This window comes from Olea europaea, unplaced genomic scaffold, assembly GCF_002742605.1.
Source record: "Olea europaea var. sylvestris unplaced genomic scaffold, O_europaea_v1 scaffold807, whole genome shotgun sequence".
NCBI classification, from domain to species: domain Eukaryota; kingdom Viridiplantae; phylum Streptophyta; class Magnoliopsida; order Lamiales; family Oleaceae; genus Olea; species Olea europaea.
The window spans coordinates 100,221-127,487 of record NW_019266506.1 but is presented as its reverse complement, the minus strand read 5'-3'; the positions used below and the strand labels follow the sequence as shown (position 1 = coordinate 127,487).

The 27,267-nt window shown below is 34.0% G+C and overlaps 4 protein-coding genes across 9 annotated transcripts; 2 read left to right on the top strand and 2 right to left on the bottom strand.

The window, feature by feature from the left end:
• The first annotated feature begins 858 nt into the window (after nucleotides 1–858).
• On the top strand, nucleotides 859–5,150 carry LOC111391582 (putative pentatricopeptide repeat-containing protein At1g53330). Of its 6 annotated transcripts, none has more exons than XM_023016826.1 (3): nucleotides 859–3,432; nucleotides 3,520–3,591; nucleotides 4,085–5,149. In XM_023016826.1, the coding sequence occupies exon 1, from the start codon at nucleotides 1,505–1,507 to the stop codon at nucleotides 2,909–2,911; it is 1,407 nt and encodes a 468-aa protein (XP_022872594.1). In that variant the 5' UTR covers nucleotides 859–1,504; the 3' UTR covers nucleotides 2,912–3,432; nucleotides 3,520–3,591; nucleotides 4,085–5,149. The 6 variants fall into 6 exon arrangements, with proteins under 6 accessions (XP_022872594.1, XP_022872595.1, XP_022872593.1 ...); XM_023016827.1 differs by having other exon boundaries at nucleotides 3,550–3,591; nucleotides 4,085–5,148; XM_023016825.1 differs by having other exon boundaries at nucleotides 3,550–5,150.
• Nucleotides 5,151–5,554: 404 nt separating this feature from the next.
• On the bottom strand, nucleotides 5,555–11,802 carry LOC111391580 (protein GRAVITROPIC IN THE LIGHT 1-like). The gene is made up of 2 exons (XM_023016820.1): nucleotides 11,531–11,802; nucleotides 5,555–7,235 (listed from the first exon to the last, which is right to left on the bottom strand). Exon 2 carries the CDS (start codon nucleotides 7,233–7,235, stop codon nucleotides 5,883–5,885), a length of 1,353 nt encoding a protein of 450 aa, XP_022872588.1. The 5' UTR covers nucleotides 11,531–11,802; the 3' UTR covers nucleotides 5,555–5,882.
• Nucleotides 11,803–18,138: 6,336 nt separating this feature from the next.
• LOC111391601 (protein trichome birefringence-like 42) lies at nucleotides 18,139–19,821 on the top strand. Its single transcript, XM_023016848.1, has 5 exons — nucleotides 18,139–18,539; nucleotides 18,626–18,797; nucleotides 18,952–19,115; nucleotides 19,241–19,405; nucleotides 19,509–19,821. The coding sequence occupies exons 1-5, from the start codon at nucleotides 18,247–18,249 to the stop codon at nucleotides 19,798–19,800; spliced, it is 1,086 nt and encodes a 361-aa protein (XP_022872616.1). The 5' UTR covers nucleotides 18,139–18,246; the 3' UTR covers nucleotides 19,801–19,821.
• A 19-nt stretch (nucleotides 19,822–19,840) lies between these two features.
• Nucleotides 19,841–23,764, bottom strand: LOC111391602 (probable NADH kinase). The gene is made up of 5 exons (XM_023016849.1): nucleotides 23,451–23,764; nucleotides 22,293–22,547; nucleotides 22,065–22,145; nucleotides 20,428–20,579; nucleotides 19,841–20,325 (listed from the first exon to the last, which is right to left on the bottom strand). Exons 1-5 carry the CDS (start codon nucleotides 23,538–23,540, stop codon nucleotides 19,956–19,958), a joined length of 948 nt encoding a protein of 315 aa, XP_022872617.1. The 5' UTR covers nucleotides 23,541–23,764; the 3' UTR covers nucleotides 19,841–19,955.
• Between the last annotated feature and the right edge of the window lie 3,503 nt (nucleotides 23,765–27,267).

The window sequence follows — 27,267 nt, the reverse complement described above, 5'->3', positions numbered from 1 at the left end:
AAACCCCCCTGGGGTGCTGGTGTAGGTGACGGATGCGAATTTCTTTGACTTAGCAGCTGAGTCAGTGTGGCGACCTGTTGTCTGAGCTCTTCAAAGGCTCCAGCAGTGACGACCGCCGGCTGGGGCTCTGGCACTTCTGATGATTCCTCTTGAGGAACAGGGATATCCTCAGGAGGGGGTTGGTTTGGAGCGGATGAGCTTGCTGGTGGAAGACCTGAACGTGTGTTTACCATGGCTTTTGGTAGCGCTTCCCACAGACGGCGCCAATGATGCTACCAAAAATCGTACCTGTAGATTTTCCGAGCTTGATGACTGATGATGAGCACGAACGTGATCTTCCAATACCTGAAACAAAGGCAACGAGGTGTGTTCTCGTCGCCCCTCCGATGCTTAAGTCAGAAAGGAAAATATATGCGTGAGGCTATATGCTGAAGAACAATGAGAAAACGTACCTGAATAATGGTTCAAGGTTCTGTATTTATAGTAGTAAGTGACATTCTCCTAATTGGACTCAACTAGTTGGATGTCTTCATCTGTTGGAGTCCTGAATGGTTAAGGAGTTGGTTGAATTCCAGAATTATGCATGAGATAGGACTCTTGTGGGAGTTAAGATTCCTAATTGCGTAGGAATTCTAAAGTGTGAACAATCGTCAGCAGTAAGGAGGAGCACATTCCCGAGGACTATACCCGAGGACACATGTTTGCAATATGCGAAGCATCATGGAGATGTGGTCGGGCCTTGTGTCTCGAGGACGAACATGCTCGAGGACACCACAGATGGATTTACAACTTTACCAAAATTAGTCCTCGGGATATACTGATCGGGGATATTGTAAAATGTCACCATCAGTACTCATTCGCAGTCATCAAGCTCGAATAATCGACGAGCACGATTTTTGGTAGAATCGATTTCAAACTGATTTTTTTAATTAGATTCTATAAGCAATAGTGGTTGATTTTCAAGTTTTTCAAGAGGTGGTGAATGTGGGTTTATGGGTACTGTTGTTCTTGGGGAGAGAGGTGGTGGAGGATGAGGGCAGTAGATTGGGCAAATTGGAGGCCGTATCTTGATTTTGAAGGGCTTGGAAGTGGTGGTGGAGACGATAGGAAATTGGGAAGAGGTGGGACAATTTGGAGTTAGTGGTGGTTGGAGTATCTTTCCGGTGGGTTTGGTTAAGGAGTGGTGGTGGTTGGAGGGGCTTTCCAATGGCTTGGGGGTTTGTTTGGAAATGATGAGTGTTTGGATGATGTGGAGATCCACTTCAATATTTAACAATCCAAGTAAATTTTTAGAGTCAAACGTGAAATTCATTCAGCAATTGATGGGAAGTAATGGACTTTAGTTTAGTGGCTTGGGACGATTATTAAAGTTTGGCGAATGAGCCGTGACCAAGTGCAAAGTTCAATGACCAATAAAACATTAAATTCGAAGTACAGATCCTTTGACGCTTATGGCGCCAACCCCATGAAATATCTCTCACCCTTTTGACCGTTGCACCCAAAAATGGAGAAACTCAAAAAAGTCTCACCGTTCAGACTTTCCTCCCTGCTTCGCCTCCAGAAGGACCCCAAGCTAGCCCTCCGGCTCTTCCTGAACCCGAACCCGAATGACCCAAACCCGAAACCCTTCCGGTACTCTCTCCTCTCGTACGACCTCATAATCTCCAAGCTCGGCAGAGCCAGAATGCTCTCTGAAATGGAAAATATCGTCGAGAAATTGAAATCTGACACCCGAATAATTACAAAGGAAATCATTCTCTGCAACATCATCACATTTTATGGTCGAGCCTGCTTGCCGGGTAAAGCCCTCAAGGTATTCGAAGAAATGTCTGCTTTCCGATGCCAAAGAACGATAAAATCTGTGAATACTGTTTTGAATAGTCTTCTTATTTGTCGGGAGTTTGAGAAAATGTGGGAGTTGGTTATGGAGATTGAAAAATACGGGAGTCCAGATGCTTGTACGTATAATATATTGATCAATGCGCGTCGTGTAAAGGGTGATTTAGAGGGAGCACTTAATATGTTCGATGAAATGTTGAAAAGAGGAGTGGAACCAAATGTTGTGACATTCGGGACCGTAATTAGTGGCTACTGCACGAAGTTAGAATTGGATAAGGCTTTTCAGTTGAAGAAGAAGATGGAGGGGGATTTTAAAATTAAACCTAATGCGCACATTTATACCGCATTGATTAAAGGGCTTTGTGAGGTTGACGAGTTGGACAAAGCTATTAAGCTAAAGGAGGAGATATCGAGGAAGAAAGTGGAATTGGACTCCGCAATATATTCCACCTTGATCAATCAATTTTTTAAGGTTGGTCGGAAGGCGGAGGTTTCTGAATTGTTAGAGGAAATGGAGAAAGTTGGGTGTAAGCTTGATACAGTAACATATAATGCTCTTATATGTGGGTTTTGTCAGGAGAAGGAGTTTGATTCAGCTTTTGGGGTTTTGAATGACATGGAAAAAAATGGATGTAAGCCTGATGTGATTAGTTATAATGTTATTATTGGTGGGCTCTGTAGGGAAGGGAAAGCAAGAGAAGCACGTGATTTATTGGAAGATATGCCAAGACGAAAATGCTTCCCAGATGTGGTAACTTACAGGATACTTTTTGATGGGCTTTGTGACCAAAAGCATTTAAAGGAAGGGGCAGGTATATTGGATGAGATGCTTTTCAAAGGATATGTCCCTCGTTCTTCTAGTATAAGCAAATTTGTTGGTGAATTAGTACAAGGCCATAAAACGGAAATAATATGGACAGTTTTAAATAGTTTGGCTAAAAGAAATGCAATTGACTCAGATATATGGAGATTCGTTATTTCTCTAGTCTGCAAGGAGGACAGCCACTGTGATGCAACTGAGGTTATTAGTAGCCTGTTAAGCACTCAGGATCACTCGGTTAGGGATGGCTAAATGGGATCGACTTCTTAGCGCTGGATGCTCACATATTAAGGAGTTAATATGGTTGCGGTTATAATTTACTATAACTTTTGTGAGCCACAAGCGCCATGCCTATAATAAAGTAAAATTTCCTCTCAGTGATATTTTAACTAAAATTGTGGGGACTTCTGGTTTGGAATAATGATTCCCTTTCCCTCTTATTATTGTGGTAACATACCGTTAATTTCATTAATTTTGCTCCCAAGGACTTGGCCACTCATTAAAGGGACTGGGAGAGCCTGACTATAACAAGAAAGCATGTAAACAGCTGCAGTTGGCACATTGTCCGCTGCTGATCATTTTTCGCCTACCATATGTCCTTTTAAAGTCTGCAAATGCCATGCTGCCGGTCATCGCATACAGATTCTTTCCTACAAATTGTTCCTGGGTTTGTATTGCAGTTTAACTTGCAATGGAAATAGAAGAAATACAGAGGCTGCAGGTAAATCTCCAAGAGTAAATGAGGAGACTCCCCTTTTGAATAAAAACAGAAGGTGTGATTCCTCGCACTTTCTCATTTTATTCCGTGTATAATGTACGTCGGACCGAATATATATTAATGCATTTTATGATTATGGCAGCAAAACTCCTTAGGACCTCCTTTTTTTCAGGTGTGAAAATTGTCTGTTGGTGTGCAAGTTTTCAGTAATACAGTAAGGAACTTTTTCAGCTAATTTCGTTCTGTAATTGACTTTTTCCCTACCTTCTTTTGTCTTCTTTAATTGTCGTGTCTTCCAAGTCTAATGCATGCAGAAAGTCTTTCTATCATCTATCTATTTGCTTTTTTCATATTTTTGGCATGACATAATTCTCTCTCTTAAATGCTTTGCTTGGACTGTAATCTAAACCCAGGGACAAATCTGTAAGTATCATATTTATCGAACCCTGTTACATAAATCAATAAATTAAGGATATGCTTTTGAAACTTAACTGTACCTAGGTGAAAATATTTCTCTATTGTAAATGCCGTAAAATAACCTATTTTTGCATCTCAATTTTGTTACGAGGAGAGTTCCAAATTTCTCATTATCTGCTTACCAGACTAGTGACATACTGGAGTTGTCCTCGAAGTATGCTAGTTATCTGAATTATGGATTAGATGGAAATTAAATTCATAACAACTGTCATTTATTGCCACTTTTTCAGCATCATATGGCCACGGTGAACCGGAAGTGCCAAATTTGGATTAGATTCCCATGAACACAAGAGTGATAGCAGTGAAGGGTAAATGAAGTCCTGGAGTTTGTGCACAGTTGCACAGGCCTGAGGTGCACTGGGGGGCCCTTTACCCATCATGTCCACTTTCAGTCTTTATCCAAGTGAATTGATCCCACACCAACATAAAAGACAGCCTCATGCAGCTTACCAAGAAACAAAAGCCAGCATCTTAGTTAATTAGTCCCTATCCAACTTTTTTCATCAGATATTCCCAAATAAGAGTTGTAGTAACAAGTGTGTGAGTGGTGCCCCGGTGCCGTCTCTTGAAGATTTGTGATCTGAACCTTAGTATTTACTCTTTCTCTCTCCCTCCTCTCTTTCTTAGAATATAACTATGCCTACGCTATATATGATTCACTTCCCACCAACTTTACCACTTCATTAGTCCGTTTCTCTTCGATTTTCTTAGCTTTTGACATGGCTATCTTGAACTCAGTTTTGCTCACTTTGATTCTCGTACTATTCTGTTTTGTGCAATCCTTAGAAACAAGCATGCTTCTGAGCATGGGAAAGGACAAGGCACCTTCCCTAGAAGAGAGTTCAATATTGAGTGCCCTTCACAAGGGTACTGTTAATCCACCTTCTGCCCCAAGTGATAGAGGCAATTCTGTGGTTATACCACATGGAAATCTCTTCAGCCGCCAACTCGGGAATGTTGGCAATATTGTTGGTCGCAAGAAGTCGACCCCTAGTCCCGGAGATGGCCATTGAACTCTAAAGTTCTTGATTTTTCTCTTTCTCCTTTGAAGAGAGTCACCTCATTTACACATTAATTGGTGACATTTTTGTAAGATACACTTGTAAGTAAGTGTATATTTATCATTTATTCATGTAATCCTTAGACGAAGCATGGCATAAATTATAACTCCACTTTGTTTCTTCATTAGACTAGAAAACACGCTTTAAAGCACATTATCCTCTCTTTCTCCGATAAAGTATTCCAATTTAATCTTGGACCTCAGGATAAGTGAAAGATTAGCATTTTTTCAAATAAAAATCGAGATAAACTATCAAGTCCTATTCGTCACTTCGACTCTTATTAGCAAAATCAAGAGATCCAATTTTGCAGTGCATACCAGCAATGGGTTGAGGCGAGCCGAGAGCTCACAAGCCGTATATATACAGCTTGGAAGTTGTAGGCCTGACGTTGACGTAAATGGGGGCAGCCATGTCAGTGGTGAGCATGTTTTTTTTTTTTTTTTTTTACAAGGTGTCCTACACAACATGGGTAGGAGATCATATAATAATTTTTTGGATTTTTTTTTTTTTTAATGTGATCGTTTGGTCACATTTTTTTTGATGAACCCATCGGTCAAGCTCAGACAAGCTCAATAAGTGAGCCGTTCGACTCAATTGTCACCCCTACCGACAGGTACAAAAATACTTTTTATGATATAGCCGAATATAAAAACACTGAATGTATATAATGAAGTGCTACAATGTACAATTAGTATCCTTCAACACTTGATCAATGTTACACAAAATTGAGAAAATCTTGAATCTTTGAAAGCCCTAACCACCTAGGCAGCTACCAGGCAAGCAATGACTACTCTCTATAATGGAAAGGGGAATTGCCATCCTTGGAGGATGTAGGCCAAGATATAGGCCTAGTCGTGCACTTCACTTTGGCAAATCCCGAGTTTTTCAACATAGATACCGTGCTCACTTAAAAGGTTAAACGTTATAGAGAACAACTTTAGTAATTTAAATTGTCTTCAGTGTGCCTTCATGTGCAAGCCGGATTTATTAGATACACCTGACATTGAACAACTGTCTTACCTATTCTGAACCCGGGAACCACTGTGAAAGCCACATGAGGATCAGTTTCTGGTGTGCCATCAGACAACAGGAACGCTTCATCGCTTAAGCTATCCATGTAAACTTCAGAAAAACGAGCTCCCCTAGTCACTTGAAAGATAGATACCTCGCGGTCGAAAGATAAGGCCAGGCAGTGTAGGAGCCAAATGCGCTTAGCCATCTCAGCAAATGCCAAGAAGAAGGGTGTCTCCAGGCAATCACCAGAATTCACCAAATTCCTCTGATCCAAATTGTCAAACAGGGATGCTTCCATCTTAGGATGAATTAGTCTTAGGTATTTGGCACGACAAAACATTGCAAACGCAGATTTAGGCTTCCAGGCTAGATAATCCGCTGGTCGAACAGATTTCAACTCCATGAATCTGTCAAAAAATAGCCTTCTTCTTTCCTTCTGCTCCGGCAAGGACTCCTCTTGGATAGAGAAATTCGGATAACTAAAACCATCAAATATTTCTTTGCAGACGAAGGATTCAAATGCAAAACACTTGTGATTTTGTTTCCAGAAAACTAGCCCAGGTTCAATTGATCTGGCTGCGGCCTCCAAATCCCAACCTGCAGACTCCATTTCGTTAATCAGCAACCTGACAAATCCGCGTACTGAATTTACTGTCTGCTTAAAACATGTAACAAAGTGGTTGAGACTCAAGCCAGAGAAATGAATATCCTCAGGCATGCCTAAATGTCCACTTGACTTCAATCTCTTCTGGAGTAAGTTATTATCCGTGTCGACGTCTGCCAATTTCTCTTCAAGAAAAGTTATTTCAGAGTCTTTAAGTTTAAGCTGAGAATCCAACTTCTTACTCATAATTTCATAAGTTTGCAGCAGACTCTTCTGCTCCTGAATTTCTGCTAAAACCAGAGTCTTCTCTGGACTCTTCATGTCCAACTGTTTCTTCAAGTAACATTGCTTCAATTCAGACAAATTCTTTAGTTCCAACACTAACATTTGATCTGCAGATTGAATCCCATCAGCATCATAAGGACATTGAGCAAATTGCAACTCTGCATATGCAGCTTTAACAGCAGATATTCCAGCAAACAGCTTAGCAAGAAAAGCTTCTTCAACCGCCCTATCCCGAACAAATTCATCTTCATCATCGGAGAATGGACTCTTCAAGTGATCATTCAATTTCATCTCAATCTTCCGGACCCCATCATCAGGAGCTATCCCCGTCAATGCTCGAATGTGTAAAACCTTAGCGAAAGTACGTGCTAACCTAATTTTACTTGGGGTCGCACTGGATTGTTTAACTGAATCCATCTGAAACAAGAATAATCACAAAATGAAGTGATTTCTGAGGTTATAATAGCAGCAATGCTGGTGCTAAAATAGTTAAAAGATAGAAATGAATAATTAAAGAAAGAATGGAATATTTGCGACAATGATTGCTACTATAACTATGCTTAATGAGCGTGTTCAAATAAAAGAGAAAAGCTGTTTGCTTTAACACTTGAATCGAGGTGATTAAAGGCATCGAAATTCAACAACAAAAAAAGAAGTGGACTACAACGGGAGGAAAAGAAAAGACAACAGAAGAAGCACAAAGGAGAACGGGGGAAAGAATTATATGCAAGGACAACCTCAAAAGGTTTCAATATCCTAAGGGCCTGATGTTGTTGCATTTTTGCAGGAAGAAGCATTTTACAAATTACGATAGGACGTTACAGAGGAAAAAGAAATTAAAATCTTAAACAGTGTTTCACCTTACAATTCTTGAACAATGTGTTTATGATTTATGTTGAAAAAGGGAAGTATAGCAATGAACCAATTGGATGAGAAAACAAGATCGTTCAGAATAAGATTTAGGGGTGGTTTGGTATGACTTTTTAAAAATCAAAAGCAAAGACTAAAATGTTTATTTTAATATGTTTAGATTATTTTTTTAAAGTGTTTTATTTGATTAGAAAGGTTATTAAAGGAAATTAAGTAGTTTTCTCAGAAAATTTTTCTACAAGAAGCAAAAGCAAAATTTCTACCCAAACGAACATTATTTACTTTTTAGTATTTGGGGGACACCTAAAACTTGTCGGACGAAGCCATAACGATGTAAATTCGGGATTAATAGCTGCATAAACCGATCTCTTTCGTAACTTATTTGGTAAAAAGAAAAAGAAAGAAGAATTAAAATTTTATCTACCATATTGATCGGTAATACAGTCCCAAATCCTATTAAAGTATCCAATGTAAGTTGCACACAAACCAAAAGAAGTGAAGAACCCCACCCCCAAAAATGAAGGGGAAAAAATAAAAGCATGTTACATTTTTATATTAAAACAAAAGCAAAGCGGGGTCCACAAATTTGATTATTGATCTCATATCAGCAAGGGGAAAAAAAAAAGGATAAAGCTAATTTGACATAAAGCTTGACATAATTACATGTGTAAGAAAGAAATTAGATAAAAAGTTGATTATATTTTAAACTATTCAATGATACAATGTCACGTGACGTTGGCATTATGTCAAATTTTATGTTCGTGGAGCATGATTGAAGAAAAAATTTGTGGGTCCCCATAAATACACGTAGACAAAAGCAAGTCAATCATGCTTGGTGTACATCATGATATACAATCTTTTACACTTTGCAACGTAACAATACATCATTGGACAATTTAAATTTTGGAAAAAAATTTCACCCAATCAATTGTTGACAACACTCTTAGGGGGTGTTTGAGCCACATTATTTTGGTAATAATGCATTCTTTAATAGTGTATTGATAGGAAATGTGTTGTTAAAAAATAAGGAAATTTTTTTTATATGCATGTAATATTATTTTATTGAAGAATGTATGGTTGAAATGATGTCAAATCACTGTTTAAAAATGTATTTTTTTAAAATAATGTGGTTCAAACAAACCCTTATTGTTAACAATGATGTACAAAAAAGAGGGTACAAACGGCATTGTCAAAGCAATATGATTCATGAACTGTGATATCAAATCAGCCGTCCACAAATATATCACTTACATATATACTACTTATCCGGGCCTCATCACATGATCGATAGACAAAAACACATGCCCCTTACCCAAAAAATGGAAATTACAGAATTGGTCCCCAATTTATTGCCAGAATAAAAAATGGTCCTCAACTTTCAAAAATAAAAAATTGAATTCCAAACTTTAAATTATCATTATACAATCAATCCTCGCTCATGTAAATGTCATATATGACAAATTCCCGACTAACTTGAATTCATATGTCTAGCTTTTATTAATTTGTACACGGGCGGAGCCAAAAATCAATGTTACGTGGGGCAAAAAAATTTAAAAATTTAATGTATGAATAAAATTCAGATATATCAAAAAAGTCGTAATATAACATTAACTATTACGGTTGTATTCTTAGATTTATCACTCTTTGAAAAGAAAGATAAGACGATTCTTCTTTCTTGGTAGAATGTTGATCTTCTTCCATGTTAAAATCTAAAACTAAAAGCATAAAAATCAAAACATAATATGTCATTATCCCATAAACATAAATTGATAAAATCATAATCATAAATTTGTTCATATTGTAAGAGCTTAGAACTTAAAATCTTCCTTCCCAAATCATAAATTCACACCATTTTATTGTAAGAAATTATAAATTCATCATATACCAAATCATAAATTCTTATCTCTCTATTTTCCTTCCCAACTTAAATTAATATATATTGTAAGAATCTAAATTTGATATCAGTAGCCTACTCATCACGCATATGTTGCAAATGAAATAAATTCAAGAATTTTTTGCCGACATTTTTTTATTTCCAATAAGTAGTGGGAAACTAGAATCATTTCAACTATATTAGGCAACAATGAGTTTCCGTGACAATGTAAAAATTGGAAAATTTCACAAAATAACTTTATTCATGAGGGATAGGAAGAACATCATTTAAAATGGAAGATTTTGGGTTAAAAAAATTTGGGAATTTCAATTTGATATTCAAAAATTTCAAATGACACCTAAGGTTGAATTTTGAAGAAAGAAAAAAAAAGAAAGGAATCAAATGAGCCAATGATGGATTTGGACTAAAATTAAACAAAGTTAGTTTTAAGAATTGGGCCAAAAATTAAAACAAAACAAATAGTTAGTTTTAAGAATTAGACTGAACTTGCCAAGTGGTATTAATTGTTGGTGAGCTATACACTAAAAACTGAAACCATTTTTCATAAATTTGTTATATTTTCTTGGACCTGGACTTACTAGTTATTAAAGAATTAACTTTTAATTAGTAAATTTTGAAAAAAATGTTTAGTTAAAAAGTGAGAATTTTTTTGAATTTACGTGAATAATATTTCATTGTGAAAATGTGTAATTGAAAATAAAAATGAGAAATGATGATTGTCAAACATGGGTTATACTTTAGTCTAAGGATTCGTTTGATTGTAAGAATAAAATTTGGGTGGAAAGAAAATGAATTTCAGAGAATTGAATTGCCTATAACTTGTTTAATTGAAAATTGTCAATTAAATGTGTTTGATTGATATAATTTTTCACATGAAAAATATTGAAATTTTGAAACTTTTGACATTCGTTTGACTTTGTTTTCTATGAAAATTGTCAATTAAAGAGATAAAATTTGTTACAATTATGAATATAATTTGTTTTTATTGTAAAAAAAAAATGAAAAACTTCAAAAAGTAAAAAAGCTAGCTCTAAAACCCATTTTCCACCAAACCGATGGAAATCGCAATTCCACAAAAGCAAGGAAAAGGGTTCACGTGGGGGTGGGGGTGGGGGTGGAAAATTTTTTGTCAAGAAAATTTTTGCAATCAAACAAGGAAAAATGTTTCCAAGGCAAATCAAGCAGGCCCTAAGTGATTATAAATAATGAGTTATACAAAAGTATTTGATAAATCCTACGATGTTGTGAACAATATTATGTATCACTAAAAGTGATCTAAAATAACCAACAACCAAACGCGTACACTTTGTTTCTCAACTTTCTTTGATGGAAGCTCAAATATTTAATTGGAGCATTTCTATTAGAATTAACTTACAATTTAACGCAAATGTAAATAATTCCAGTTACGAGGGTCTGATTTTGCAACTATAATGAAATTTTAAGGACTAACTTCTTCTTTTTAAAAGTTGAATATCAACTTAAATACTAAAACAATAAGCTGAGGACCAATAGTCCAATTCAACGCCCAACCCCAACCCACGCAACAAATCAGTTACTGTGGGAGCATACGCAGGCAATAAAAACTCATTCAAAAATAAATTCCCACGATCCTCTGTATGTGCAGGCAGACAGACAACTTTTGACTAAAGACCGTAACTTTTTATGACCGCTAATTAACTTCGAAACAGCTGCTTTGATTTCGAAATCCCAAGAATTCCTAAAACACCATAATCACCAGCAATTGTTCTCTCGTCTCTCGAATCGAAACCACAAATTCATGTGACGAACGAGAAGGTTATGCTATTTTATTTCCTTAAAATAAAACTGAAATGGAAGAAGTGGTTCTTTCATAGAAAGTTGTATTAAAGAATGTAATGGGAATGAGTAAATACAGACAAAAAAATAAAAAATAAAAAAATGTGAGCTTCAGATGAAGATTAACACGCACCTTACAAAGAAACTTCTGGCATTGAAAAATGAAAAATAAAAGTCTTGGTGAATCTTTAGACTTCGCCTGAAATCCTTCAATGGAGATCTTGAGTAAAAAGGTTTGAATTTTGCTGGGTTTCAGGTGAGATTGAAGGAGGGTTTTGCTGGTTTGAAGGAGGAAATTATCAGAGACTATAAAAAGTGTTTTAGAAAGAGACAGAGAGAATGGAGAAAGAATAAAAGTTTGTTAAGAAATAATAAATAAATAGCCATTGGGGGCTTGGGGCATTGGCATGGGGATTTAAAACACGGCCACATCCCACGTATTAAAGAATAAAGCTACTTACTCATTGATAAAAAAAAAAAAAAAAAGATTGAACCCCAATCTTGAGGGTTCCCACCGTCCCGTTCATAGAGTTTTGTGAGGGAGGTAAATCACGGAATGTGCCCCATCAGATTAGGGAACAAGAGCTACCTGTACGCTGCGCCTACAAGGAGTCCAATTTCATATCTCAGGAATCGAACCCTCACACTGCAACTGCGAGTAAAGTGTGAGATAATCTCACTCCTATCCTTTGCATCATTGGACCATACCCCGGGAGGCATAAAGCTACTTAGTTAGATTGTAATATAGGGAGTGAAAAGATAGGTTAATGTGTCAAAAAATGATTCGATGTTTTTATTTTAATTTTTCAGACCGTTCAATCATACGTAGACACGTATTCCATTTTGATTGAGTTTGAATTTGAGTCTAAATATGTAGCATGATTGCATATTAAAATATCGAACCGATTCATCCAATATTTAGACCTAAAAATTATTTGAAGTTGATGAATTATTTTAATTACTCTTTCAAGTTGAAACTTGGGTGATGTGTTAAGAAAATGTGTATATCGATTATTAACAATGTATTGGAGGATAACGACTTCGAAACAGCATATCTTTACTACTATTTACATCACTTTTAAAAAAATAAAAAATAAAAAATAAAATAAAATTCTTGAACATAGTCAACCTACTTTACCATGAGAAAAACTACTAGAATTGATAATTTTTAAATAATGTAGTTTATTTAATACAAATTGAGTGTAATTTATAAAATTAATTCAAGAGGTTAGCAATCGTCTCATAATTCACAGAGAATAAATAAAATAAATAAAAAAGAATGTAAGGAAATATATTTAATTGTAATGTATAAATTAATTGGAGCCTGAAATATGAATTAATGATATTTGAATAGACATAATGTCATTTTTTTGATTCATATATTTGAATCTCATTTCGTGCACGATACCACTTTTTTGAGAATTGTTTCGCTTGCAATAATTAATATTTTAATTTCTTTATCTTCTTTAATTTTAATTAGTATCGTTAATGATCAACGCGATCGATCCAACCTAATCTTTATAACATTCTTAATACCATGTTTGTCACGTATTTAATTTTATAAAATATTTTTTAATTCCTATTAAATTCAATTCATTATCAGCCACACAAGGCATGAAAGTGACACTATAATGTCATGTTTGTATTCTAGTTATTAGTCACAACTGCAGCCTATCACTTGTTGGAAACTTGGAACGGGCAATTAAAAAACAAAGGGACGAAATTGAAAACAATACATTTGGTGAATCAAAGACCACAAGAAAGCCACATGTGGTTCTCTATGAATAGTTTGTGAAAATTATGAATCTTTAAGTAGGCCCTAATAATGAAATCTTGATATGAAAGTTCAATATTTGAAATAACCACATGTAATTTAATCATTTGTTTACAACGAATAATTAAATATTGTTTTACAAAAGTCTTGATATTGCGACTAAAATCTACAAATTATATGATAGTATTATATCTATTTACAAACGTCAATTTTTTTTTAACGGAAAGGTAAAAGAATGACTAACATTGAAAGTAAATTAAATTTTGATTGAAATCAATTAAGGATAAGCGGCTTTCTGTAATCAAAATTAGAACAAACTCTTTGTGGTTCAAACATCAGGCCTTTTTTAATGTCCACATATGAATCTAATGTTCGTTTTGAAGTAAAAAAGTGATTGACAAGAAAAGAAATTAAAATAAAGAGATTTGATCGAGATAAATAGTTGATGAGTGACTTAATTGAGATTTTTATGAAACTTTTACTACCAAAATAAAAACCAACCTTTTGCTTATGTCCCACGAGTCAACAATCCATTGTATTTTGACATTCTATGAATCTAGCTTTAATTTTAGCTCCTGTTCGGTGAGAATTAAAATCAAAGTTTTAATATATTTTGATAAAAGTTGATGAAATGTGTAATTAAAAAATTGTGAATTCAATGAAATATATCATTTAAATTAATTGTTGAATTTATTCTTATTGAAATTTGCTGCAAAAAATTATCTAAAGCTTTGATGGACATTCCTGAAGTTGCAAAATTGGGAACCCACAAACTCTTTTACCATCATTGACTAACAATTGATGTGAAAGAAAAGAGCTAAATTGAAGAAATGCCTATTTTTCATATGGAAGAACTACACGTATGTGAATGAATATTAGCATGTGATTTCAGATGCTTGAGAGATATGATAATAGTAATTTTGGACTTCCAAAATCTCAATAGTAACTATTAAAGGCATTTCGAGTTTTGTTGCTTGTGGATGTATCCACAGTTAATGATAATGATTTATGTCCCGATCGATATGTGGGGGTAAAATTTCGTTAATTATGTAATTTTAATGAGAAAAGTGCAGCGTCAAATTTTTGGTATGAGCTGAAGTAAATAAGCAAAATTTAGGTTCGATGTGTAACTAAAAATCACGGACAATTTATTATAATTATAATTATAATAAATTGTCCGTGATTTTTAGTTACACATCGAACCTAAATTTTGCTTATTTACTTCAGCTCATACCAAAAATTTGACGCTGCACTTTTCTCATTAAAATTACATAATTAACGAAATTTTACCCCCACATATCGATCGGGACATAAATCATTATCATTAACTGTGGATACATCCACAAGCAACAAAACTCGAAATGCCTTTAATAGTTACTATTGAGATTTTGGAAGTCCAAAATTACTATAATCATATCTCTCAAGCATCTGAAATCACATGCTAATATTCATTCACATACGTGTAGTTCTTCCATATGAAAAATAGGCATTTCTTCAATTTAGCTCTTTTCTTTCACATCAATTGTTAGTCAATGATGGTAAAAGAGTTTGTGGGTTCCCAATTTTGCAACTTCAGGAATGTCCATCAAAGCTTTAGATAATTTTTTGCAGCAAATTTCAATAAGAATTGAAGAATGTGTAATTAAAATGTTGATTAAAATTATTAGCAAATTTCAATAAGAATTTCAATAAGTGAATTTCTTAAGCTATCCCCAGCAAGTACTTCATGTACAAGGGGACCCACGAGGACATTCGCAAGGTCAAGCTCTGTGCCCCTTCTTTTATGTAATTCCCGTTCTTTATAAAGATAAGTATTTAGAACATGAGTTTATTCAACTTCTCTGATATTGGGTTTTTGAATTCTTCTTATTTTGGAAAATTTCTTGATTCCTAGATATGCTTTCAGTTTTTTTCAATCTCCTTTTTCCTTTTCACATCTTAAAGCTAGAAATTGATGCCCTACTTTCTAAGACAAGATCTCCTATGTTCAATTTTTCCACAGGCACTATGACCAATGTACCAATGTAGATAAGAGGAAAAAAAAAAGGCTTTTGAAAAAATCAACTTCACGCAAATCTTAATTAACTCAATAAAACGTGGTATGCTTAAGACAACAAAGAAAGATAATATTTCTATTGGAAATGATCTCCATTCTTCTTTAGAAATTATTTCGCCTGCTATTAGGGAAAAAAGAGCATTTCTCTTTGGCCCCCGAAGAAAGGAAAATTGGTGGTTGAGAATGGATACCGTAGGGTTGCATAACAAACTCATAACCATCTTGTATGTATTTTATTCTCAATTTAGATGAAGATTGTCGTTTATTCAAAACTATTTGATTACTATTAGCATGTTTGTATATTACTAACAATTACATGTAGGTCATCTTTTAATTCAAAATTAAAAAACTTTCATATAAAACAATACATTTTCTACTCAATAAATACGAAATAACGTGAAATTTGTATAACTTCAAGTTCTTCTCTTTACTATAATTTTCTTTATAATATACAAACATTTTTCAGCATTCATGATTGTGATCAACAAATAGAAGAGAAATTTAAAAAGAAAAAGGCTATAGAGAATATATAGAAGGATTTAATCTCAATCGTAATAGCATTCATGTGAGAATGTAAAGAAATATTATGTACCAAGTTGAACGAATTCACAAGTTTTGGATAGTCAATTGAATGAATTCACAAGTTTTGGGATCATATTTGATGTTTGAAATGTTTGGGGATTAAAATTAGATGAAATGAGAACCTCGGGGGTTAACTTCAACATTTTCAGAATTTGAAGGAAAATATTGAAGAACTTGAAAGTTATAGGACTAGAGTGGACAAGTTTGGAAGTTCATGTACCAACATTGACATAATTGAAAGTGGATGTCCAAATTTGGAATATTAGAGAAGAAGGTGGTCCGCGATCACGAGCTTGGGCTCCGTGACCGCGTCTAGGACCAATTTGGGGACACTGAGCCCCTGCAGTCTGTTCTGGCCCAATTCTAGAATTTCTGATTTTCAATGTAAAATTAAGGACAATTTTAGTATTTTCCGAGGCACAATTATCAAAGCATATAGAAGGTTATAAAAGAGCATCTACGAGTGAGATTTTATTTTTAAAGAGCATATTCTATCATTTAAAGAGTATCTAAAAATTTAAAGAGTGAAAATTTTAACACACTCCAACAAACTTTTTACATTTAACACGTAATTTTATAACTTCAAAAAAATATATATTAATTTTCTCTATCTTTTAGAGTATATCTCATATTTAAAGAATCTTTCGAAAATGTTCAGTCTACGTAAAAGAGAACATCGCGTCGTAGAGATCAAATCATAAACACAAATTATCAACTCACGTTCTAATTAAACCCCTGTTTGACAAACATTATTTCACAAAAATAAAGTTTGAATAGTAAATTTCTGAAGAATGTATGGTTAAAATGTAGAGAAAAATTTTGAATTTACGTGCAGAATATTTTAATGTGTGAATATGTGGTTAAAAATGAGTGTATAATAAAGAGTTCTAAAATAATGTTATCATACATGGGCTAATTCTTTAGGATTAGTCCTTATTAAATTTTATTGTCTTGATATGATTGATTTATTTTTATATTTGCTAACGAGAGTTAAATCATATAATATTTTTTAGCTGTTAAATCAGTAGATTGTGTGTTATAACATTCATATTTGCTGTTTGAGAGATTTTTATTTATTCATACAGCTTTCCTATATTCTTTTTAAGTCACTTTTATCAAACTATTAATTGAAAAATTAAAGTTTGATATTTAAGGATAAGTTAATTAGTACTTAAACGATGAAAGTCTATTGGAATTAATGATTGACAACATAATTGTTGAATCGAAATATGAACTGAACACGTTAATTAGTAAAATCGAGACTTTAGTTGTTAATTAGCTATTTCTTTTTATTGATTTTTCTCTCGTTATTCATTCGGTCTGTTATAATTAAATTGCTTACTTTAGTTGTTAATTTGAAAAATTGAACTCAAAATTCAAATATTAACTGTGCGCTTTATTAAGAGTAGTATTACTTAGGGTGAAATCAATAATCAATCATCATGGAATGATACACCACTGTCCACTCATTTTATATTTTTCGTATGAGGTAACGTCCACTTGCAGTATAAATTCTCAACACAATCCTTGGAAACCCAGAAGTTATTTCAAAAACTTAAAGAGTTAAATGAAATTTATTAAAATCTGAGTTGTAGACAACAGATTTATACAAACATTTAAAATCCATTTAAGTTCGAGTTTATGACACCATTAATCCCCCATTTGGTTCCCATTAATTATGATTATAATTGGGGAATAATGTTCTTTTTTTTTTTTTAATGGATGCTTGTAAAAAAATGAAAGGTTTTCAATTTACGTGTAATATTATTTTATTTAAGATTTTGTGGTTGAAAATAGGAGAAAAATAAATTTAATTTAATTTGATGAAATTTAATTTAATTTGATGTTAAGCTACACATATTTGCCAAATGAAGTAGGGTAATGATATTCATTACCATTGGTACTAAGTACTATGTTAATACATGACAATAAATAATAGATTCATTTAAATACAAAATCACATAACTCATTTAATTGAATATATACATGGTAGTCACTTAAATTGGTGTTTTAACGCCACCGATACTATAACATTATTTCATAAATGATTTTTGAGATATGGAATTAGACTCCTTGTAGGCGTGTATAGGCAGCTCTTGTTTCCTAACTTGTTGGGGCACATCCTGCGATTTACTTTCCTCAGAAAGTTTTAGGGGCGGGGTAGTAGGGACCCTCAAAATTTGGGGTTCAAAATGATCATTAACAAACCCCGAAGAAACAAGGATGACACCTTGACATCCAAGGTCCACTTTGTTTCTCTTTTCTATCACTTCAAATGTCGAGTTGTCATCATTTGTAGGATGTGACGTGTCATAATTTAAGACGACGGTCTTGTTATGTTTGCATATAAAAACGCTCTATATATTGAAGTTTTTCTCCTAAGAAACATACTTTTATACAGCAGAACTCACTCAATTTTCACTTCACCACTTGTTGCATGCCGGCTCACATGGCTGGTTTCTGGGTTTTTTCTCTTTTCCACCTTCTCCTCTCTCTAACAACTGCATCTCTACATCAGCAAGCGTTCATCAGAGCCCAAGATGATGAAGAAAAGCCATCAACCGGCTGTGATCTCTTTCGGGGAAGTTGGGTTTTTGATAATTCTTATCCGCTTTATGATTCATCCCAGTGCCCTTTCATTAATGGTGGATTGAACTGCCAGAAGAATGGCAGACCTGATAAACTGTACCTAAAATACAGATGGAACCCTACTGGTTGTAATATTTCCAGGTAAGAATGATTTCATTGTATAATAAAATTTGGATATTTTTAGTATTTACTGGATGATGATCATCATGATCATGATCGTGGCGCAGATTTAATGGTGAGCATTTGCTGCAAAAATTGAGAGGTAAAAAGATGATGTTTGTTGGAGACTCACTGAGCTCCAACCAGTTTGAATCAATGGGATGCATGCTTCATGCTGCGGTCCCAAAATCCAATTACAGCATTGAATCACGAGGACTGCTCACAACTATTTTCTTCAAGGTAATTATTAAGAAACTGCTAGAAGAAAACTATGTCACGTCATATTTTCCGTTAGTCACATCATAAAATTAGAAGTCCAATGACTTCATATTTATATAACAGAATTTCTTCTGCGCTCCAAAAAACTGATATAGTGTTTCCTTTACTTTGGAAGGATTATGGAGTCTCAGTTTCTTTCTTGAGAAATTGGTTTCTTGTAACCCAAGTAAACAGAACACTGAAACTTGACACCCTAAGCATGACTGAACAGTGGAAAGAAGCCAACGTATTGATATTCAACAGCAATCACTGGTGGTTACACACTGGCAAACTTCAGACGTGAGTTCGCATTATTATTCATTTAGAATCTTCAGATATTTATTGGTTTGTGTGACAGTAGAGTCATTGTTATATCGTCCAATGAACTTTTAATGCATTTGTTTACATTGTGTTTTGTATTTCAGATGGGACTACTATCAAATTGGTAACAAAACAATCAAAGAAAAAGACATGAATCGTATGGCAGCATACAAAACAGCCTTGACTACTTGGGCTAATTGGGTAGATTCTAACATTGATACTGCCAACACCGAAGTATTTTTTCAAGGAATTTCTTCTATCCATAATCGGTAAATTCTCGTTCCATCTTCAGTCTTATATTTGTCAATTTTAAGTGATGATTTATTAGAATGTACGCCTAAGGGCCGAGTACTTAATTTGCTGTTTTATCAGTGGCTCCGACTGGAATGAACCACAAGTGCAGAATTGCACTGGACAAACAAAACCCATAGAAGGGTCGAATTTCCGGGGTAATAGACCTGCTGGCGATGCTGTGGTGAAGAGCGTATTGAGTAGCATGAAAAAGCCGGCATATTTACTCGACATTGTTTTGCTCACTCAGTTAAGAAAAGATGGGCACCCATCAAAATATGCTGATGTGCCATTGGATTGTAGTCATTGGTGTCTTGCCGGTGTTCCAGATACTTGGAATCAACTCCTGTACACAATTCTCATGGAGAAGTAAATTTTCACAATTTGAATTTAATTAAAAGAATGACAGCCGAAATCTCAATATGAGTTTATGAATAAACTCCATATTAAATAGATAAGATGCTCTAAGTAGCTTCTAAAGCATAATTTTACAACAACTACCCGTTTTAGATTATCAATACATAAGAATTATACACATTTAGATAACAAGTGGCTAGGCAAATACACTTTTAATGTAGGAGCCCCGGAAGAGAGTTCAATTGCCTCTCCACGTTGAATAGAATGAACAACATGGGAGCCATCAATATATATCTTTCCCTCTCTACAAAACCAGGTAATATCCATTGTCTCTTCAGATTTCACGAGCCCGTGCATTGAATGAACGCTGCCCCCCGGAGAAATGGGATCCCTTACCATATATTGTAGTTCCTTGGACAAAATGGGCATTGTAAATCCACCTGCCGAGAGCATTGCAGCTGTTGATCCGGCAGCAGTTGAGACCCTAAGCCCGCTTGATCTACAGTTTATTAAAGAGGAAGATGTTCCATTGTTCCTGATCCTAATAAGTAATAACACGAGAGTATCGACAAGAACTATGTTAGTAGTGGTGACACACTAGAGCAATGTACCATTCTTGATGCTGCATAGCAAATATTCTTACCTGAACGATAATCGAGAAACAGTTGCAGGACATGGATGCGCGACTAGAATGTCATTTAGAGCAAAAGTGGAAATCAGCTTTGAGTTGACACTTATAGCCATCCTAGACACTTCAGAAGGTTCACTGCGGTTCTCAAGGATGTCATCCAATAGCTACAGAAAGAAGCTTAAATCAATGAGATATGCTTAATAAAAGTTACCAAGAATTACGAAAAAAAAAAAAATAATAAATAAATAAATAATTCCTCTAGTGCATGGATGCATGATTTATTGTGCTAGCTAAAAAACTGACGTGCAGAAGAAACTTCATGAAAAAAATCAGTTTGCACTCTATCTGGAAAATTTTGTTCAATCATGTGCACCCAAAGCAAGTCAATGTTTAGGCGGTCCTAAATTGTGCCTGCCTTATTCACTCATTCTAGATTGAGTGGATGTGGCTTTAGAAGTGAGATATTTATTAGCCATTCTTATCTTGACATGATTGTGCAGAAGAAACGTAATGAAAAATCAGTTTGCACTCTATCCGGCAAATTTTGTTCAATAATGTGCACCGAATGTTTAGTGGTCCTATACTGTGACTGCCTTATTAACTTATTCTAAATTGTGTTGATGTGGAAGTGAGATGAATATTAGACAATCTTATCTTGACATGATTGCAAGTTATGAGAAAAACTAATGTTTATGACAAGTTAAATATTATCAGTTGACGTCATGTTCTTATTTTCCTTCTATTTACATATCACTTCAACAAAATAGGGGAAGCATAGCTATTCAGAGGTATATTGCCTTTCCATACACTTGAAGAAACAAGTCATAGTGTGGGATTCATGTTGATAGAGAGTGGAAAGTACTTAAGATGTTTACAATCCTTCCAAAGTATTTGAAAGACAGGTGTATTACTTCATAAATTTGGCCATCTTCCTAATAAGGTGTTCTCCATATAATTATTCAGCAGTAACCCAAAGCGACTGAGACGTTTACAATCGTTTCAAAGTATTTGAAAGACAGGTGTAGTATTTTATAATTTTAGCCATCTTCCTAATAAGGTGTTCTCGATGTAATTATCTAGCATAGTATTAGGCAAATTACCTTGGGTTGAAATTGTTAAAATTATCAAATTTCAAGGAGTCCTTCGACTCCCAATGAATTGAAAAATAAAAATCTCATATATATCGAACACTAGAAGCTCTCCAGTGAAATAAACACACCTATATACAATAAATGATGCCGGTTTTTCAAGCAGAATCAACGAGTGAATAGGAGTAGGAACAATCAGAAGCTTATCTAATAATTTAACTATCTTGGTTAAATCTTAAAAGTTTAACCCCAGACATAATACAACAAGAAACTAAAACTTTATTCCCAACAAATTTGGGGTGGGTGTTCTAAGAGAAAAAGTAATGGCTAAGCTCTCCAGTGAAATAAACACACCTATATACAATAAATGATGCCGGTTTTTCAAGCAGAATCAACGAGTGAATAGGAGTAGGAGAAGCTTATCTAATAATTTAACTATCTTGGTTAAATCTTAAAAGTTTAACCCCAGACATAATACAACAAGAAACTAAGACTTTATTCCCAACAAATTTGGGGTGGGTGTTCTAAGAGAAAAAGTAATGGCTCAAGTAGCTGTCTCACTCGTTCAAAGTTGTTAGTTGTTGCTGCACAAATATAACCAGTGCTCCTTGTAGCGTCAAATTCTTCACCGAATTCTTCCACCTAAGTAAATAAGACAAACATTATTAGCTAAGGGAAGCTAAAAACGAATTTCTATATTTTCCCTAAGTTCAAAAGGAGGAATTTATTATGAGAAGCTGGACATATCTAAACTCAAAATAAACAAAGAGATCCAAGAAATGAGCTGACCTCTTCCTGTCGGGTGGGATCAGAATTCACTCCTAGAACTGGAATAGAATCATCCATGAAATGGCTTGCCTGTAATAGTGTACCATCGCCTCCAACTGAAATGACCAGATCAACACCATGGATTGAGTGGGATAGATCATTCCGAAAAACAGCTTTCCAGTCTACAGCCTTTTGCTTCAAAATATTCTGACAGAAGCTTATTGCATTTTTGTGAACCAACCTCCGGTCATCTAGATATCTCAATACCTTCAACATCTTCAAGAGAGGAAAATCCGTAATAAGTGAAAATTAATTTTGAAGAAATGGAAGTAGGCCACATGGGAAGCATAAGTTTTGAAGTTACCCAGGCGAATATCATTGGTTGGACTATGAGATTCTGACTAGATAAGACTTGGGACTATTTCATTTTTTTACCTATTGATGAATAGCTAGAAGTCCTAGGGGGTGGAAAATAAATGGAATAAAATCATGCGGGTCTATCAAATTATAAATGTAGTAAAATCAAACCAGAATGATAATGCACCGTAAATACATTAAAGATTTCTAATGAAACAGTGTAAATGGGAAAACAAGAGATCAAAAAAACCCTCAGACTAATTGTAGCAGCCAAACAAATAAAGTGAATACTTTTCCCGAAATTCTTTAATCGTCGTCACGAAGTTTCAAGCCACACGACTGTAGCTAAATCATGTTCAATGCATATAACAATAGGAACTTTTAAATTTTTGTTGGCTCAGCAACTGACCACAATATTACTCAATGAATGATAATTCCACTAGGAGAAACTGGTAATAAAATTATATGTTCTGGGAAAGCAAGTTGTTAGGTAAATGGGGGCGACTTGGGAATCAAATTTATTTTCCTCTATAGCATTGCGAACCTAAAGAAACAACACTCTCAATTCAATCATATATGACTTAATGCATACCTCAACCCAATGTTACTTTCCCAAATTTCACAGTAACGTAAAATACTATTATGATTTATGCTCTGTTACTTTTTCCAAACAGTGATCTTGAAATATTATGAAATAGATGATATAGTCTATACCATACACAAGGGGACTTTTAATCCTAAAAACGCAATAATTGTTAAAGAAAATTAGTGGGTTTTGGCCGCCATTTGTTCTGAATTGAAGTAGTGTCAAGGAGTCCTTACCTTACTGCAGTTGGAGGAGAGGGCGATGGATTCATGAGATGGGTACACGTCGAATGGCTTTAACAGCAGCAGCAATCGCTTCCGCACCATTTTTTCCCTTTCAATTTTCTGCCTCCTCGTCGAATCCACACGCTGTTACGGTTACGAGATGGAGGATTAGGCCGGACAAAGAGTGCGAATTAGACAAGTTGTTGACTGAATACGAGTTGAACTGAATCAGTGTGTCCGTATTCTTCTTCTTTGCTGCTATTTATTTCCTTTCCATTTTCTGTAGTTTATATACATACAAAAACTAAAGGCTTGATTTATGGTATGGCAAATTAGCACGAAATGTCGTTAGTGTACAAAACGATGTTGCCTTTCATTTTCATTTTTCACTGTAGAAAAGATCATTTTTATTTAATAAAAAAATAAAAAAATGTCTCTTATTTGAAGGAAAAGAGAGAGAGAGAGAGAGAGAGAGAGAGAGAGAGAGAGAGAGAACAAATAGTAATTATACTCCCAATTTTTTTTTAAAACTACAAATGAGTCCAGTTAAATTATTAATACAGTTATTAGTACAAAACATCCATACCTTTCAATATTAGTGGACAAAATGTCCCTTTTCATTTGTTGGCATTTTGACCCTTATTTTCACATTACATTGTGAAAATTATCATTTTCATTCATTTCTCAATAAAAAGCTGTAAAATGAAGAATATACCTTCCAATTTAAAAAAAAGAAAAATATAGAACAAATTACAAACATACTTCCAATTTATTTTTTTTAAAATACAAATAAATTTTGAATAAATATTTGAAATTTATTTGTACTTTTTTGAAAATTTTGGTAGTATAGTTACAATTTGTTGTTTATTTTTGTTTTATTTAAATAGGAGGGTATATTCATTATTTTACAACTTTTAATTAAAAAATGGATGAAAATGATGATTTTCGCAGTAAAATATAAAAATAAGGGTAAAAATGCTAAAAAAAATGAAAGTTATGTGTTTTACACAATAATAGTGAAAGTTATGGATGTTTTGTGCTAATTATCCTATAATTTATTTAAAATCATTTGCAGTTTTTTTTCAAAAAATTTTGGAGTATAATTATAATTTGTTTTTAAAATTTTCTTTTTTCTTTTTAATTTAAATTGGAGGATATATTTGTTATTTTATATTTTTATTGAGAAATTAGATAAAGATGACATTTTCCGTAATGAAAGGTAAAAATAGGAATAAAAATATCAAAAAATAAAAGGTATGGACGTTTTGCACAATAACATTAAAAGGTAATAACGTTTTGTGTCAATTACCCTTTATCATACGTTGGATAGGAGGCAACATCAAAGTTGTTCGAAATGTTGTATCTTGCTTAATTGATATTGAGATTCAACTTAAATTTTTAATAAATAAAAGTTTTGGATTTTAATTTTGAGAAACGCAATAGAAATATGTGAGAAATAAGGCATGGAGAGACTCTTTTAAATTGAACTTATTGAAGAAATAAAATGCAGATTACAATGACTTGTTACAAGTCACTAAGCGAAAAAATCTCCCAATGTGATAAAATTGAACCAAAGCTTATTCAAGATCACCATCAATTGAGTCTTTGATGTTGAGCATTTTGATTTTGAGCTCAAATTTGTGCTGCATCGAATCAATGTGCTGTCATCCAAAGGGAACGACGATGAATTTACCAAAAAAAAAAAAAAAAAGTTCATTGAAGATAACCAAGATTTTTCGTCGGAGAAACAAGCACCTTCGACTAGATTCCTCTCTCTATTTTTCTTGTTTTTGTCAAAGTCCAAACGGTACTAAAAGAAGTGAATTCAAAATTCAAGACAAGAAGAGAAAGCGATCACAAGATAATGTTCAATAATTGAATTTAGTCTAAAGTTCACAATACTTCAAAAAAAACACAATCCTCGCCAAATTCACATGTTCAGTAAGTAAGTATCACGTGAATTTGAACGATCCACGCTAACACATATAATATATCGATTTGAACTTAAATGTTTGAATCATTACATTTGAAGCGGATGACAGGTCATATCGGAATGACATAATGAGCCAGATGCGCTTGCAAGCCAGCTCTAAAGAGCCATAAATGAGAAAAAAATAAAATTTAAGTAAAAATATTAACGCACATACGCTCCTACTTTAAACGAACCTATGAGGATTAAGGAGGCAGCGAGAATATGGTCCGTTCAGTACAAATACTCACGTGAATTCCATTAACTGGACTGGAGCTTTCGATCAATTTAAAAATATTTTATTTATTTCAAGTTGTATAATATATTTTTATTCTGCGACACGCGTACACACGTGTGCGCGCTTGTTTTGCTAAGGTGAGTAAGCATTGAATAAGAATCTTTTAAGTACCTTAAAGATTACAATAATTGCAGTTCCTTTTTGAGCCAAAAACTGGTTTCATTTGCATGGCTTTGCGGCTCTACTTTTTTCCCTGTAAAGCTAGCGCAAAGATTCGCTTTTGCTCTCTCTTTATCTCCGCATATGCTACATCTCAGCCACCTGGTGAAATTTTCAGCCACTATTTTTTTACTCTCTTTTCTTTTTCACCTTTTATGAACCAATTCTTGGTTTTTCCTCCAGACAACTGAGAGTCTATTACAGAATTGAGGATCGGGAGAGAGTTTGGGATCCAATTCCGTCAGGCCCGTAACTTGTTTTGGTTTGCATTGCTTTAATTTCGATGTTCATTGAATTGGGGCACTTTCGAGTTGTTTTTTATATGGGTTTTCTAGTTTTTACTTAATTGGTTGTTTAATCTGTGTATAAATGATGATTTTGAAGATGGTTTTTCTTCTTCTTTTTAATTTTTTAATTTTTTAATTTTTTGCTGCGTTAAAAACACTGTTCATCACTTGTTTGCTTTGCATTGCTTTAATTTCACTGAATTTTGAATTCTTGGTGGTTTCTGGAAGTGTTTAGATTTGTTGTTCTGTCTGGAAATTCTGATGACTTTGAAGATGATTTTTTACTTAATTAAATACACCATTCGTCCTTGAATTTTAAGCAAGATTTCACTTTGTCATAATAATTCATTTTGTTTCAACTTTCAAATTACTCAGTTAACTTTGAAATTTTACAGTTTAGTCTTCTGGTCTTCATCTGCTGCACACGCTAGTCACTCCTCGATTTGGATACTCCTCAATTCACACATAAACACTGACATGAACATTCCCTGTTTATTTTAATTTTTTTAAGTGTTATAATACTTGAAAATCAATTTGGAAATGTGTTGAAAATCCACGTAAAATTTCACTCTAATTCGAGTAATCAACACTTGTATTCATCTTAAGTATTCCTCTTAATTAGTTTAGTTTAGATTAGTTGTAATTTATAAATGAGTCATTTTTTTCCATTAGTTCATATACATGCATACTTTATTTGTTGATTTGTTAGGTTTGCTGCTGTTGTTTTTTCTGTTGCTGTATTGAACTGAACTCAGGAGACTACTACGTGGGTCTTCATTAATGTTGGGACTCAAGGGTAGACGTCGATTTTCCATCTAGCACAATTCTGTTGATCCCATTTACTTTTTCTCTTTTTGTTTTGCTCATCCATCTTTCTCTAGTGTCAATTTTGATAGGTAAATGTGCAAATACTCTAAACTCCTCTTGACGAATTTGATATGTACACTTTTTATGTAACAAATTTTCTATAATGAATTATCTGTAATGTCCTATCTGTGTTAATTTTTTTGTTGATTAATTCTCAATTGATGATAATCATAATGCAGGGTGATTGCTTTTTTGGATGCTCGAACTGTAATAAAACCTGTTCTGCTGGTCTTCTTCTGAAGAGTCAAT

Bases quoted from the DNA above. Each gene is read 5' to 3' on its own strand.
- LOC111391580 (XM_023016820.1), bottom strand. From the start codon at position 7,235: ATGGATTCAGTTAAACAATCCAGTGCGACCCCAAGTAAAATTAGGTTA.
- LOC111391582 (XM_023016825.1), top strand. From the start codon at position 1,505: ATGGAGAAACTCAAAAAAGTCTCACCGTTCAGACTTTCCTCCCTGCTT.
- LOC111391601 (XM_023016848.1), top strand. From the start codon at position 18,247: ATGCCGGCTCACATGGCTGGTTTCTGGGTTTTTTCTCTTTTCCACCTT. The intron at 18,798-18,951 runs GTAATTATTAAG...TTACTTTGGAAG, and splicing joins TCACAACTATTTTCTTCAAG to GATTATGGAGTCTCAGTTTC. The intron at 19,406-19,508 runs GTAAATTCTCGT...CTGTTTTATCAG, and splicing joins ATTTCTTCTATCCATAATCG to TGGCTCCGACTGGAATGAAC.
- LOC111391602 (XM_023016849.1), bottom strand. From the start codon at position 23,540: ATGGTGCGGAAGCGATTGCTGCTGCTGTTAAAGCCATTCGACGTGTAC. The intron at 22,146-22,292 runs GTCAGCTCATTT...TTATTTACTTAG, and splicing joins ATCCCACCCGACAGGAAGAG to GTGGAAGAATTCGGTGAAGA. The intron at 20,580-22,064 runs GTGAGACAGCTA...TTCTTTCTGTAG, and splicing joins CAACTAACAACTTTGAACGA to CTATTGGATGACATCCTTGA.